The following is a 17,214-nucleotide window of genomic DNA, read 5'->3' as shown; positions in this document are numbered from 1 at the left end:
CAATGGGACCGGGTTCTATGGTCAGAAGAGACCAAAATATAGCTTTTTGGAAACAAACACCAGAGGTGGGTTTGACGTAGACAGAACGATAGCCATGCATTAAAGTACCTCATCCCCAATGTGAAGTATGGTGGTGGATCTTTGATGTTGTGGGGCTGTTTTTCTTCCAAAGGCCCTGGACAAATTGTTAGGATACATGGTATCATGGACTCCATCAAGTACCAGCAGATATTACATCAAAACCTGACTGCCTCTGCTAGGAAGCTTAAACTGGGCCGTAGTTGGATCTTCCAGCAGGACAATGATCCAAAGCACACCTCAAAATCAACACAAAAATGGTTCACTGACCACATAATCAAGGTTTTGCCATGACCATCCCAGTTCCCTGACCTAAACCCCATAGAAAGCATGTGGGATGAGCTGAAGAGGAGAGTCCACAAGCATGGACCTCGGAATCTGAAGAATCTGGAGAGATTCTGTATGGAGGAATGGTCTCAGATCCCTTGCCATGTGTTCTCTAACCTCATTACACTTTATAGGAGAAGACTCAGAGCTGTTATGTTGGCAAAGGGAGGTTGCACAAAGTATTGAATGAAGGGGTGCCAATAATTGTGGCACACATATATTAGAGAAAAATATTTGTTTTATGATAAGAATAAACATTTTCTTTCAATTTTACTTTATTTAAAGGTTAGATTTTTGTGAATATTTTAAATGAAAGACCAAGAGGATAAACAATAAAGAAAAAAATGTCACAGCCCGTTTTGCTCATATTTACCAAGGGTGCCAATATTAGTGGAGGGCACTGTATATACTGACTCCATGAACACAACTATCTACTGACTCCCTGAACACAACTATCTACTGACTCCCTGGACACAACTATCTACTGACTCCCTGGACACAACTATATACTGACTCCCTGGACACAACTATCTACTGACTCCCTGAACACAACTATCTACTGACTCCCTGAACACAACTATCTACTGACTCCATGAACACAACTATCTACTGACTCCCTGAACACAACTATCTACTGACTCCCTGAACACAACTATCTACTGACTCCCTGGACACAACTATCTACTGACTCCCTGGACACAACTATATACTGACTCCCTGGACACAACTATCTACTGACTCCATGGACACAACTATCTACTGACTCCCTGGACACAACTATCTACTGACTCCCTGGACACAACTATCTACTGACTCCATGAACACAACTATCTACTGACTCCCTGAACACAACTATATACTGACTCCCTGAACACAACTACATACTGACTCCCTGAACACAACTATCTACTGACTCCCTGAACACAACTATCTACTGACTCCCTGAACACAACTATCTACTGACTCCCTGAACACAACTATCTACTGACTCCCTGAACACAACTACATACTGACTCCATGAACACAACTATCTACTGACTCCCTGAACACAACTATCTACTGACTCCCTGAACACAACTATCTACTGACTCCCTGAACACAACTATCTACTGACTCCCTGAACACAACTATCTACTGACTCCCTGAACACAACTACATACTGACTCCATGAACACAACTATCTACTGACTCCCTGAACACAACTATCTACTGACTCCCTGAACACAACTATCTACTGACTCCCTGAACACAACTATCTACTGACTCCCTGGACACAACTATCTACTGACTCCCTGAACACAACTATCTACTGACTCCCTGAACACAACTATCTACTGACTCCCTGAACACAACTATCTACTGACTCCCTGAACACAACTATCTACTGACTCCCTGAACACAACTATCTACTGAATCCCTGAACACAACTATCTACTGACTCCATGAACACAACTATCTACTGACTCCATGAACACAACTATCTACTGACTCCCTGAACACAACTATCTACTGACTTTCTGAACACAACTATATACTGACTCCCTGAACACAACTATCTACTGACTCCCTGAACACAACTATCTACTGACTCCCTGAACACAACTATCTACTGACTCCCTGAACACAACTATCTACTGACTCCCTGAACACAACTATCTACTGACTCCCTGAACACAACTACATACTGACTCCATGAACACAACTATCTACTGACTCCCTGAACACAACTATCTACTGACTCCCTGAACACAACTATCTACTGACTCCCTGTACACAACTATCTAATGACTCCCTGGACACAACTATCTACTGACTCCCTGAACACAACTATCTACTGACTCCCTGAACACAACTATCTACTGACTCCCTGGACACAACTATCTACTGACTCCCTGAACACAACTATCTACTGACTCCCTGAACACAACTATCTACTGACTCCCTGGACACAACTACATACTGACTCCCTGGACACAACTATCTACTGACTCCCTGAACACAACTATCTACTGACTCCCTGAACACAACTATCTACTGACTCCCTGAACACAACTATCTACTGACTCCCTGGACACAACTATCTACTGACTCCCTGAACACAACTATCTACTGACTCCCTGAACACAACTATATACTGACTCCCTGAACACAACTATCTACTGACTCCCTGAACACATCTATCTACTGACTCCCTGAACACAACTATCTATTGACTCCCTGGACACAACTATCTTCTGACTCCCTGAACACAACTATCTACTGACTCCATGAACACAACTATCTACTGACTCCCTGGACACAACTATCTACTGACTCCCTGAACACAACTATCTACTGACTCCCTGGACACAACTATATACTGACTCCATGAACACAACTATCTTCTGACTCCCTGGACACAACTATCTACTGACTCCCTGAACACAACTATCTACTGACTCCCTGGACACAACTATCTACTGACTCCCTGGACACAACTATATACTGACTCCATGAACACAACTATCTTCTGACTCCCTGAACACAACTATCTACTGACTCCCTGAACACAACTATCTACTGACTCCATGAACACAACTATCTACTGACTCCCTGGACACAACTATCTACTGACTCCCTGAACACAACTATCTACTGACTCCCTGGACACAACTATCTACTGACTCCCTGGACACAACTATATACTGACTCCATGAACACAACTATCTTCTGACTCCCTGAACACAACTATCTACTGACTCCCTGAACAAATCTATCTACTGACTCCCTGAACACAACTATCTACTGACTCCCTGAACAAAACTATCTACTGACTCCCTGAACACAACTATCTACTGACTCCCTGAACACAACTATCTACTGACTCCATGAACACAACTATCTACTGACTCCCTGAACACAACTATCTACTGACTCCCTGAACACAACTATCTACTGACTCCCTGAACACAACTATCTACTGACTCCCTGAACACAACTATCTACTGACTCCCTGGACACAACTATCTACTGACTCCCTGAACACAACTATCTACTGACTCCCTGAACACAACTATATACTGACTCCCTGAACACAACTATCTACTGACTCCCTGAACACAACTATCTACTGACTCCCTGAACACAACTATCTACTGACTCCCTGAACACAACTATCTATTGAATCCCTGGACACAACTATCTTCTGACTCCCTGAACACAACTATCTACTGACTCCATGAACACAACTATCTACTGACTCCCTGGACACAACTATCTACTGACTCCCTGAACACAACTATCTACTGACTCCCTGAACACAACTATCTATTGACTCCCTGGACACAACTATCTACTGACTCCCTGAACACAACTATCTACTGACTCCCTGGACACAACTATCTACTGACTTCATGAACACAACTATCTACTGACTCCCTGGACACAACTATATACTGACTCCATGAACACAACTATCTTCTGACTCCCTGAACACAACTATCTACTGACTCCCTGAACACAATTATCTATTGAGTCCCTGGACACAACTATCTTCTGACTCCCTGAACACAACTATCTACTGACTTCATGAACACAACTATCTACTGACTCCCTGAACACAACTATCTACTGACTCCCTGGACACAACTACAGTGCCCTCTACTAATATTGGCACCCTTGGTAACTATGAGCAAAACGGGATGTGAAACAATTTCTTTGCTGTTTATCCTCTTGGTCTTTCATTCAAAATATTAACAAAAATCGAACCTTTAGTTAAAGTAAAAATGATTGAAAAAAATAAATGTGAAATAAATGCAATAAATATTTTTCTCCGAAACATGTGTGCCACAATTATTGGCACCCCTAGAAATGCATGAGTAAAATCTAACTGAAGTATATTCCCATTCATATTTTACATTTTTAAGTTCACCTGAGTGATTAGGAACAATTAAGTGGTAAGCCATGACTTCCTGTTTCACAGGGTATAAATATGAGGTGACACACAGGCCAAGATCCCATAGTCATCCATCACTATGGGAAAGACCCGAGAATACAGTAATGATGTGCGACAAAAGGCTGTTGAGCTGCACAAATCTGGAAATGGCTATAAAAAAATAGCTCAACGGTTGAAAATGCCCATTTCCACTATCAGGGCATTAATTAAGAAGTTTAAAGCAACTGGAGATGTTAACAATCGGCCTGGAAGAGGATGTGTGTCTATATTGACCCCACGCACAGTGAGGAGGATGGGTCGAGTGGCCAAAAAATCTCCAAGGATCACAGCTGGAGAATTGCAGACGTTAGTTGGGTCTTGGGGTCAGAAAGTCTCCAAAACTACGATCAGACGCCACCTACATAACCACAAGTTGTTTGGGAGGGTTGCCATAAAAAAGCCTTTGCTGTCATCAAACAACAAACTTAAGCGCCTACAGTTTGCCAAACGTTACTGGATCTTTCAATGGGACCGGGTTCTATGGTCAGAAGAGACCAAAATATAGCTTTTTGGAAACAAACACCAGAGGTGGGTTTGACGTAGACAGAACGATAGCCATGCATTAAAGTACCTCATCCCCAATGTGAAGTATGGTGGTGGATCTTTGATGTTGTGGGGCTGTTTTTCTTCCAAAGGCCCTGGACAAATTGTTAGGATACATGGTATCATGGACTCCATCAAGTACCAGCAGATATTACATCAAAACCTGACTGCCTCTGCTAGGAAGCTTAAACTGGGCCGTAGTTGGATCTTCCAGCAGGACAATGATCCAAAGCACACCTCAAAATCAACACAAAAATGGTTCACTGACCACATAATCAAGGTTTTGCCATGACCATCCCAGTTCCCTGACCTAAACCCCATAGAAAGCATGTGGGATGAGCTGAAGAGGAGAGTCCACAAGCATGGACCTCGGAATCTGAAGAATCTGGAGAGATTCTGTATGGAGGAATGGTCTCAGATCCCTTGCCATGTGTTCTCTAACCTCATTACACTTTATAGGAGAAGACTCAGAGCTGTTATGTTGGCAAAGGGAGGTTGCACAAAGTATTGAATGAAGGGGTGCCAATAATTGTGGCACACATATATTAGAGAAAAATATTTGTTTTATGATAAGAATAAACATTTTCTTTCAATTTTACTTTATTTAAAGGTTAGATTTTTGTGAATATTTTAAATGAAAGACCAAGAGGATAAACAATAAAGAAAAAAATGTCACAGCCCGTTTTGCTCATATTTACCAAGGGTGCCAATATTAGTGGAGGGCACTGTATATACTGACTCCATGAACACAACTATCTACTGACTCCCTGAACACAACTATCTACTGACTCCCTGGACACAACTATCTACTGACTCCCTGGACACAACTATATACTGACTCCCTGGACACAACTATCTACTGACTCCCTGAACACAACTATCTACTGACTCCCTGAACACAACTATCTACTGACTCCATGAACACAACTATCTACTGACTCCCTGAACACAACTATCTACTGACTCCCTGAACACAACTATCTACTGACTCCCTGGACACAACTATCTACTGACTCCCTGGACACAACTATATACTGACTCCCTGGACACAACTATCTACTGACTCCATGGACACAACTATCTACTGACTCCCTGGACACAACTATCTACTGACTCCCTGGACACAACTATCTACTGACTCCATGAACACAACTATCTACTGACTCCCTGAACACAACTATATACTGACTCCCTGAACACAACTACATACTGACTCCATGAACACAACTATCTACTGACTCCCTGAACACAACTATCTACTGACTCCCTGGACACAACTATATACTGACTCCCTGAACACAACTATCTACTGAAACAACTAGTGTAGTATAAGATAGGAATTATACCTTATTTTCCACAGTAAATACTGTGTGATTGAAGTCCTATGAGGGCTAAGGAGGGAGTGACAAGAGAAATCTAACATTAGTACACAATAAATGTAACAAATACTACATGGTTAATACTCCATTGAGTAATGGTGGTGGAAATAAATACATAGGAATCTAACCATATTTTTCAGAATAAACAAATGGTAATGGTATGGATTGGAACCACAGAAGCCACAAACTACACTTAACATACGAGTTCAGGACAAGACAAGGACGCGATCTTACACTTACATGTTACATCAGAAGACTATCAGCAGACTATCAAGAGATTGTCAGACTATCAGGAGACTATCAGACTATAAGAAGACAATCAGAAGACTGTTGGGCAACTTCCCACAACGTCAATGTAAATGACAACTTACACTGTGCCCCCTGTTAAACCCTGACCTGGGGCTGTGCATAGATTTAATCCAAACTGGAGCTGAGACTAGAGGAAAAGAGTGGAAAAATGACAAGTGATGTAAGAGAGAACACTCATTCAGAGGTATCATTACAGGTAGAAGGTGTTGCCTAATAACATGTATTAGCCTGGATTCCAGTACTTACACTGTGATGTTTCTCACCCTGTCATCTTGGATGAGTAAAGAAACCTACCATTCTCATCTCCTGTTCCTGACTGGTAGGAACAGAGGAACTCTGAGGCACTGCCATGGTTTTCCTGGTCTTTCCTAGATCTATGAGTGGAGACCGGATCGAGCTCCACTTCCTCTTCTGGAAGAGACAAACATACACAATCACTTCTTAGTCCTTATGACCTCATTGACGATGCTGATGAAGACAACATTGTTTGATTCACCATTAACACAAAGGTATCATACTGTACTGTAGGTAAAGCCACATCATGTGCAATTTAATTTGGTTGTTTACAATACAAATACTTGCAGGTTATCAAAGTAAAGCTGATAGGTAAAAATTTGAAAACTATGAATGACAAAACAGTGTCTTCTCATTTACTACTCCAAGCCTCCAGTCATCTGCTCTCTCACCATCATAGTGGTAGTCCCAGCAGGGTTTCTGGATGGACTCAGTCTCTGAGGGGGTGTTAGAATGCGGGCGTCGTGGCAGGGTGGGAGCCACACTGCACACTGCCACCCCTCTCCTCAGGATGGGCATGGGGTCTGGGTCAGGCGAGGTGCTGTGCTCCATGGGTTCCACCAACCCAAGGCCTTCGCAGGAACCCTTGTTCAGGTTGTGGCGTGAGTTGCTGGGGTAACTAGGGGTGTAGGAGATGGGTCTAACTGGGATCTGTGGTGGAACGTCCAAGTAGACTGGGACTCCCCGGCTGGACTTGGCCTCCAGGTAAGCCCTCCCAAAGAAGTCTTTATCATCTTCATCCTCAAGGTTCAAAGGTCAAAAATTACATTTATTTGTCATATATTAAAAAATACAATCAAACGCTTACTGACAACAGATATGATACACTAAGATATCATACCTCATCTTCCTCAGATCCGTCCTGTTTGGCCCTCTTCCGGACGGCTACAAAGAGCAGCGCCAGGCCGAAGATGGTGACCAGGAACAAGGCCAGTCCCAGGAGCTCCTCCAGGCCGATGGACCAGCTGGTGAACAGCAGCTCGTTCCTGACCAACACCTCCAGCTCACACTGCCGCCCAGCGAACCCCACCACGCAGCTACAGTTGAAGGAGCCATAGGTGTTTACACACACACCTCCGTTAGAACAGAGGCTCTCTGTCTGCATACACTCATCTACGTCCCCAAGGCACCTGGGCAGAAGAACACCGTCCAGAGTCACATTCACATACACCATATTTATGGAGTGTGTCCCAAATGGTCCCCATATAGTGCACTACTTTTGACCAGAGCTCTGTAGTGCACTATGTAGGGAATAGGATGCCATTTGGGATGCATACATCCAGAATCTATATACAGTATATATTGCAGCTCTGGCACAGTGTGACATCATGGATGTGTCATACCAAACCCTGAGTGGAAGAAAGCTGGTTAATGAGAGTAATGGATTCTGCTTACCGTTCTCCCTGAAACTCCGGCTCACACTCACACACAGCCCCATCCAGGCTGTCGATACAACGTCCACCGTTTCTGCAGGGGTTATCTCTGCAGTATGGACCAACCTCACACCTGGACATAGACACTCTTTTAACTTCCCATCCATCATGTATTTTTTCAGTTTTTCACCAACAATAACAATGCTATGAGAAACTTCCAACCCCACAGGATAGCAGACATGTGACTAACACGTTCCAAACTAAAGACATTGTGAGACCTTGGGACTATAAGGTTCTATCTGAGCAAAGCATAGTTCAGCGATATTGAGCATTAAAGTCTCAGAACTGTTTTGTAGTGAATTCTTCTTTCATAACTCATTAAGGTCCTCACCGTAAAGGTACAGTCCCTTCAGAAAGTATTCACACCCCTTGACTTTTTCCATATATTGTTGTGTTACAGCCATATTGAGTCACTGGCCTACACACAATACCCCATAATGTTAAAGTGGAATTATGTTTTTCGAAATTGTTACAAATTAATAAAAAATAAAAAGCTGAAATGTCTTGAGTCAATAAGTATTCAACCCCTTTGTTATGGCAAGCCTAAATAAGTTCAGGAGTAAAAATGTGCTTAACAAGTCACATAATAAGTTGCATGGGCTCACTCCGTGTGCAATAATAGTGTTTAACGTGATTTTTGAATAATTACCCCATCTCTGTACCCCACACATACAATTATCTGTAAGGTCCCTCAGTCGAGCAGTGAATTTCAAACACAGATTCAACCACAAAGACCAGGGAGGTTTTCCAATGCCTAGCAAAGAAGGGCACCTATTGATAGATGGGTCAAAAAAAAAGCAGACATTGAATATCCCTTTGAGCATGGTGAAGTTATTAATTCCACTTTGGATGGTGTATCAATACACCCAGTCACGACAAAGATACAGGTGTCCTTCCTAACTCAGTTGCCAGAGAGGAAGGAAATCGCTCAGGGATTTCACCATGAGGCCAATGGTGACTTTAAAACAGTTACAGAGTTGAATGGCTGTGATAGGAGAAAACTGAGGATGGATCAACAACATTGTAGTTACTCCACAATATTAACCTAATTGACAGAGTGCAAAGAACGAAGCCTGTACAGAATCTAATATTCCAAAACATGCATCCTATTTGCAACAAGGCACTAAAGTAATACTGCAAAAAATGTGGCAAATACATTTTATTTTTGTCCTGAATACAACTTGTTATGTTTGGGGCAAATCCAATACATTACTGAGTACCACTCTCCATATTTTCAAGCATAGTGGTGGCTGTTATGGGTATGCTTGTAATTGTTAAGGACTGGGGATTTTTTCAGGATAAAAACGAAACGGAATGGAGCTAAGCACAGGCAAAATCCTAGAGGAAAACCTGGTTCATTCTGCCTTCCACCAGACACTGGGAGATTAATTCACCTTTCAGCAGGACAATAACCTAAGACACAAGGCCAAATCTGCACCAGAGTTGTTTACCAAGAAGACAGTGAATATTCCTAAGTGGCTGTGTTACAGTTTTGACTTAAATCTACTTGAAAATGTATGGCAAGACTGAAAATGGTTGTCTAGCAATGATCAACAACCAATTCGACAGAGTTTGAAGATTTTTGAAATGAATAATGGGCAAATGTTGCACAATTCAGGTGTGGAAAGCTCTTAGAGACTTACCCAGAAAAACTCACAGCTATAATCGCTGCCAAAGGTGCTTCTACAAAGTATTGACTCAGGGGTGTGAATACTTATGTAAATTAGATATTTCTGTGTTGAACTGAGGTCTGTGCCCAGTGGGAAGGTTCTATTTGGCACAGAATGTTAAAATAATTCAAATTTCCATAGAAAAGTACAAACATTTAATGATTAAATAAAGATAATACCCTTCCTTCTTTCTAATCACATCATATATATTAATTCATGTTCATCACACTTTCATTAAAGCGATATCCTATGGATAACTAGCAGCATTGCTAAAGCTTAGCTCTGGATGAGTAAACTGATATATTTGTGTCTGGTCTCTGACACCCAAAGTCATTAAACTACTTGCTAGTTATCAATAAAATGTGGTAAGTTTGAAATTTTTGTGAAATACCCCTTCCTTGGAGGTTTGATATAGAACAAGACAAAACATGCTCTAAGGCACCTGTATTTATTTGTTTTTACCATAAAGAGCTGACCATTCTTCTGACAAAGTGGTGGAAAAAAGAAAACCAGAACCTATGATATGAATAATCAAGGACTTGGGACGAGAACCTATGATATGAATAATCAAGGACTTGGGACTAGAACCTATGATATGAATAATCAAGGACTTGGGACTAGAACCTATGATATGAATAATCAAGGACTTGGGACCAGAACCTATGATATGAATAATCAAGGACTTGGGACTAGAAACTATGATATGAATAATCAAGGACTTTGGACTAGAACCTATGATATGAATAATCAAAGACTTGGGACTATAACCTATGATATGAATAATCAAAGACTTGGGACTATAACCTATGATATGAATAATCAAAGATTTGGGACTATAACCTATGATATGAATAATCAAGGACTTGGGACAACAAGGTTCTACCTGCAAAATGTATAGTTTTGAGATACAGTGGGGGAAAAAAGTATTTAGTCAGCCACCAATTGTGCAAGTTCTCCCACTTAAAAAGATAAGAGAGGCCTGTAATTTTCATCATAGGTACACGTCAACTATGACAAGACAAAATGAGATTTTTTTTCTCCAGAATATCACATTGTAGGATTTTTAATGAATTTATTTGCAAATTATGGTGGAAAATAAGTATTTGGTCAATAACAAAAGTTTCTCAATACTTTGTTATATACCCTTTGTTGGCAATGACACAGGTCAAACGTTTTCTGTAAGTCTTCACAAGGTTTTCACACACTGTTGCTGGTATTTTGGCCCATTTCTCCATGCAGATCTCCTCTAGAGCAGTGATGTTTTGGGGCTGTCGCTGGGCAACACGGACTTTCAACTCCCTCCAAATATTTTCTATGGGGTTGAGATCTGGAGACTGGCTAGGCCACTCCAGGACCTTGAAATGCTTCTTACGAAGCCACTCCTTCGTTGCCCGGGCGGTGTGTTTGGGATCATTGTCATGCTGAAAGACCCAGCCACGTTTCATCTTCAATGCCCTTGCTGATGGAAGGAGGTTTTCACTCAAAATCTCACGATACATGGCCCCATTCATTCTTTCCTTTACACGGATCAGTCGTCCTGGTCCCTTTGCAGAAAAACAGCCCCAAAGCATGATGTTTCCACCCCCATGCTTCACAGTAGGTATGGTGTTCTTTGGATGCAACTCACCATTCTTTGTCCTCCAAACACGACGAGTTGAGTTTTTACCAAAAAGTTATATTTTGGTTTCATCTGACCATATGACATTCTCCCAATCCTCTTCTGGATCATCCAAATGCACTCTAGCAAACTTCAGACGGGCCTGGACATGTACTGGCTTAAGCAGGGGGACACGTTGCACTGCAGGATTTTAGTCCCTGGCGGCGTAGTGTGTTACTGATGGTAGGCTTTGTTACTTTGGTCCCAGCTCTCTGCAGGTCATTCACTAGGTCCCCCCGTGTGGTTCTGGGATTTTTGCTCACCGTTCTTGTGATCATTTTGACCCCACGGGGTGAGATCTTGCGTGGAGCCCCAGATCGAGGGAGATTATCAGTGGTCTTGTATGTCTTCCATTTCCTAATAATTGCTCCCACAGTTGATTTATTCAAACCAAGCTGCTTACCTATTGCAGATTCAGTCTTCCCAGCCTGGTGCAGGTCTACAATTTTGTTTCTGGTGTCCTTTGACAGCTCTTTGGTCTTGGCCATAGTGGAGTTTGGAGTGTGACTGTTTGAGGTTGTGGACAGGTGTCTTTTATACTGATAACAAGTTCAAACAGGTGCCATTAATACAGGTAACGAGTGGATGACAGAGGAGCCTCTTAAAGAAGAAGTTACAGGTCTGTGAGAGCCAGAAATCTTGCTTGTATGTAGGTGACCAAATACTTTTTTTCCACCATAATTTGCAAATAAATTCATTAAAAATCCTACAATGTGATTTTCTGGATTTTTTTTTCTCAATTTGTCTGTCATAGTTGACGTGTACCTATGATGAAAATTACAGGCCTCTCTCATCTTTTTAAGTGGGAGAACTTGCACAATTGGTGGCTGACTAAATACTTTTTTCCCCACTGTAACTGTTTTGTGACGGCTTCCTCTTTCATGACTCAATAATATCACCTTCCATACAGTTCTTTTTGATTGGCAGCCCAGCATTGTGTAGATAGAACCTTATAGCACCAAGTTAAAAGGTGTTTGCGCAGATAGAACTTGCAGATTATTATTTTTTTCATTGTAAAATAAATCTGACATGTCTCACATGTTAAGGACCACCTAAAGAGCAACTCTATGTGAATAACTCATTTTTGACCAAGATGTCAGATAGAACCTCAAGGTCACGATTGGTTGTGTCCCAAATGGCAACCTGTTCCCTATACAGTGCACTACTTTCGACCAGAACCCTATGGGTCCTGGTCAAAAGTAGTGCACTACAAAGGAATAGGGTGCCATTTGGGACACATTATTCAAAATTTCAGTCCATAATGGGTAACTGCTCTATGTACCGTGGTCCTGAGTACTGTCCTCTACACTGGCAGTAAAAGTCCTGGTTGTCCAGGACACAGGTTCCTCCATACAGACAGGGGTTGGAGGAACAGGGGCTAGCAGCCACCTCACAGTGAGACCCCATGAACAAGTCACTGCATTTACAGAAGTAACCTGCAATAGAAACAAGTGTATAATGTACAAAATAATATATATAGGACAACAAGATGTTTGAGATCAATGTGTTCTGTATAGACTGTGAATAGGACTGTATGGTGATTCATCTCTGTCAGTAAATGGTCTGTCTCCTACCTCCATGAGGCAGAGTGGAGCAGGTTCCTCCATTCCCACAGGGCTGAGAGGAGCAGTCTGGGACAGGGAGGGTCCCACAGCCTGGTGTCACCCCCACCACCTCCTCTACTAGAACATGGGCCTGGGCCTCGGTGTCCAGGTTCAGATCATAGCCATTAAACCTGACAAAATTAAATCAACATTTATTTATGCATTTCACAAGCAAGTTTGTCACAAATCACTTTACGAAAAGAAGGACAACATTTGAAAAAAAGTGGACAAAAAGGAGGGAAACATCAAATACCTGACTGCCTCCATACAACCCTGTAGATCACGACTGTGAGAGACTGGCAAACGCTGCTGGTCAGATTCAGAAACACCTCCCAGGAATAGGCTTCCGTCCAGGTTGAGGGAGTGGAGGGTGCCTGGAGCCGTGCCCGAGGCTGTGTAGAGCTGATCCAGAACCAGCATGGCGTGATTGCCGTCTACCTCAAGGGATACGGTGTGCCACTGGCCATCACTGACCTGGGCACTGTGGATAGAGACGATGCCTGGGCCACTGCCGCAGTCAAACTCGTACTGCAGCTTACCGTCCACTATCTGGGGGCAGTAGTGGGTTCATTAAGATAGACAATGGTTGTTAGGCATGGGAATTGCCAGGGACCTCACGATACAATATTATTACAATACTTTGGTACCGATTCGATATGTATTGCGATTCTCACAATCCTATATACACAATATATACAAAAGAATGTGGACACCCTTTCAAATTAGTGGATTCGGCTATTTCAGCCACACCCGTTGCTGACAGGTGTATAAAATTGAGCACACCGCCATGCAATCTCCACAGACAAACATTGGCAGTAGAATGGCCTTACTGAAGAGCTCAATGACTTTCAATGTGGCACCATCATAGGATGCCACCTTTCCAACAAGTCAGTGCGTCAAATTTCTGCCCTGTAAGAGCTGTCCCGGTCAACTGTAAGTGCTGTTATTGAGAAGTGGAAACGTCTCGGAGCAACAACGGCTCAGCCTCGAAGTGGTAGGCCACACAAGCTCACAGAACGGGACCACCGAGTGCTGAAGTGCATAGCACGTAAAAATCTTCTGTTCTCGGTTGCATCACTCACTTCCGAGTTCCAAACTGCCTCTGGAAGCAACGTCAGCACAAGAACTGTTCCCCGGGAGCTTCATGAAATGGGTTTCCATGACTGAGCAGCCGCACACAAGCCTAAGATCACCATGCGCAATACCAAGCGTTGGCTAGAGTGGTGTAAAGCTGCCAGGAGAACGCTACCTGCCCGAATGCATAGTGCCAACTGTAAAGTTTGGTGGAGGAGGAATAATGGTCTGGGGCTGTTTTTCATTGTTCGGGCTAGGCCCCTTAGTTCCAGTGAAGGAAATCTTAACGTTATAGCATACAATGACATTCTAGACAATTCTGTGCTTCCAACTTTGTGGCAACAGTTTGGAGAAGGCTTTTTCCTGTTTCAGCATGACAATGCCCCCGTGCACAAAGGGAGGTCCATACAGAAATGGTTTGTCGAGATCGGTGTGGAAGAACTTGACTGGCCTGCACAGAGCCCTGACCTCAACCCCATCGAACACCTTTGGGATGAATTGGAACGCCGACTGCGAGCCAGGCCTAATCACCCAACATCTGTGCCCGACCTCACTAATGCTCTTGTGGCTGAATGGAATGAGATGTTCGACGAGCAGGTGTCCACATACTTTTGGTCATGTAGTGTATATTGCAATTCAATACTGTGATATTTTTGCGATTTGATGTTCCACACATATTGCCCACCATATGTCTGTTGCAGAGGGACAAGAGAGCCATGAGAAAACAAGTTTTGATCAGTCACAGAAATAAAAGTGTTGAAAATAAATTGGCTCCCTATTTAAAAATAAGATGGAGAACAAGCTATGAAGGAAAATACTGGAGCCTTGGTGCAGGTACAGCCAACTAGCGCAACAAAAATGATTTTGTGATATTGTCAAAATGATATGATACATTGTATTGAGTTTTTACCCATCACTAATGGTTATGTCTGAAATGGCACCATATTCCCTATATACAGTGGGGAAAAAAAGTATTTAGTCAGCCACCAATTGTGCAAGTTCTCCCACTTAAAAAGATAAGAGAGGCCTGTAATTTTCATCATAGGTACACGTCAACTATGACAGACAAATTGAGAAAAAAATATCCAGAAAATCACATTGTAGGATTTTTTATGATTTGCAAATTATGGTGGAAAATAAGTATTTGGTCACCTACAAACAAGCAAGATTTCTGGCTCTCACAGACCTGTAACTTCTTCTTTAAGAGGCTCCTCTGTCCTCCACTCGTTACCTGTATTAATGGCACCTGTTTGAACTTGTTATCAGTATAAAAGACACCTGTCCACAACCTCAAACAGTCACACTCCAAACTCCACTATGGCCAAGACCAAAGAGCTGTCAAAGGACACCAGAAACAAAATTGTAGACCTGCACCAGGCTGGGAAGACTGAATCTGCAATAGGTAAGCAGCTTGGTTTGAAGAAATCAACTGTGGGAGCAATTATTAGGAAATGGAAGACATACAAGACCACTGATAATCTGCCTCGATCTGGAAGGAGTGGCTTCGTAAGAAGCATTTCAAGGTCCTGGAGTGGCCTAGCCAGTCTCCAGATCTCAACCCCATAGAAAATCTTTGGAGGGAGTTGAAAGTCCGTGTTGCCCAGCGACAGCCCCAAAACATCACTGCTCTAGAGGAGATCTGCATGGAGGAATGGGCCAAAATACCAGCAACAGTGTGTGAAAATCTTGTGAAGACTTACAGAAAACGTTTGACCTGTGTCATTGCCAACAAAGGGTATATAACAAAGTATTGAGAAACTTTTGTTATTGACCAAATACTTATTTTCCACCATAATTTGCAAATAAATTCATAAAAAATCCTACAATGTGATTTTCTGGATTTTTTCCTTCTCATTTTGTCTGTCATAGTTGACGTGTACCTATGATGAAAATTACAGGCCTCTTTCATCTTTTTAAGTGGGAGAACTTGCACAATTAGTGGCTGACTAAATACTTTTTTCCCCCACTGTAGTGCACTCAGGGGCCAGTTTATTAGGTACACCACCCCATTCACTAAAATGGTTTGCTCCTACAGACAGTGAGTCAGGTGGCAGTGGCTTGCTATATAAAAGAGGTAGACAGGAATTTAGTTCCTGTTAGACTAAACGATAGAATGGGCAAAACGTGTGACCTAAGCGGCTTTGAGTGTGGTATGATTGTTGCTGCCAGGCGCGCCGGATCCAGTATCTCAGAAACGGTGGCCCTCCTGGGCTTTTCACGCACAACAGTGTCTAGGGTTTACCGAGAATGGTGCTACAAACAAAAAACATCCAGTCAGTGGCAGTCCTGTGAGCGAAAACAGCTTGTTGAAGGAGAATAGCAACAAATGTGCAGCCGGGCCACAAAACAATCAATCAATGAAATGTATTTATGAAGCCATTTTTACATCAGCAGATGTCACAAAGTGCTATACAGAATACCCAGCCTAAAACCCCAAACAGCAAGCAATGCAGATATAGAAGCATGGTGGCTAGGAAAAACTCCCCAGAGAGGCAGAAACCTAGGAAGAAACCAGGCTCTGAAGGGTGGCCAGTCCCCTTCTGGCTGTGCCGGGTGGAGATTATAACAGTACATGGGCATTAAGGCCAGATTTTTCGCCAAGATGTTCAAATGTTCATAGATGACCAGCAGGGTCAAATAATAATCACAGTGGTTGTAGAGGTTGCAACAGGTCAGTACATCAGGAGTAAATGTCACTTGGCTTTTCATAGAGGTTGAAATAGCAGGTGCGGTAGAGAGAAAGAGTTGAAAACGGCAAAGTACAACAGTGGTGTGCAGAACGGCATCTCGGAACGCACAACTCGTTGGTCCTTGTCACAGATGGGCTATTGCAACAGATGACCACACTGGGTTCCACTCCTATCAGCTAAAAA

At 42.6% G+C, this 17,214-nt stretch overlaps 1 protein-coding gene across 1 annotated transcript in view; it reads right to left on the bottom strand.

The window, feature by feature from the left end:
- The window catches only part of fat1b (FAT atypical cadherin 1b), a gene marked incomplete at both ends in the record, with an annotated part of 86,446 nt that overhangs the window by 11,379 nt on the left and 57,853 nt on the right, over nt 1–17,214 (bottom strand). The window contains 7 exons of the mRNA XM_084146998.1: nt 6,904–7,020; nt 7,296–7,644; nt 7,745–8,033; nt 8,299–8,385; nt 12,946–13,099; nt 13,238–13,398; nt 13,521–13,816. Of these exons, the coding sequence (XP_084003124.1) occupies nt 6,904–7,020; nt 7,296–7,644; nt 7,745–8,033; nt 8,299–8,385; nt 12,946–13,099; nt 13,238–13,398; nt 13,521–13,816 (1,453 nt within the window). The remainder of the gene's footprint in view (nt 1–6,903; nt 7,021–7,295; nt 7,645–7,744; nt 8,034–8,298; nt 8,386–12,945; nt 13,100–13,237; nt 13,399–13,520; nt 13,817–17,214) is intronic.

This window comes from Coregonus lavaretus, assembly GCF_964263955.1.
Source record: "Coregonus lavaretus genome assembly, chromosome: 29".
In the NCBI taxonomy this organism is placed as follows: Eukaryota; Metazoa; Chordata; class Actinopteri; order Salmoniformes; family Salmonidae; genus Coregonus; species Coregonus lavaretus.
The sequence above is the reverse complement of the archived record's forward strand: the minus strand, read 5'-3'. Positions and strand labels throughout refer to the sequence as shown.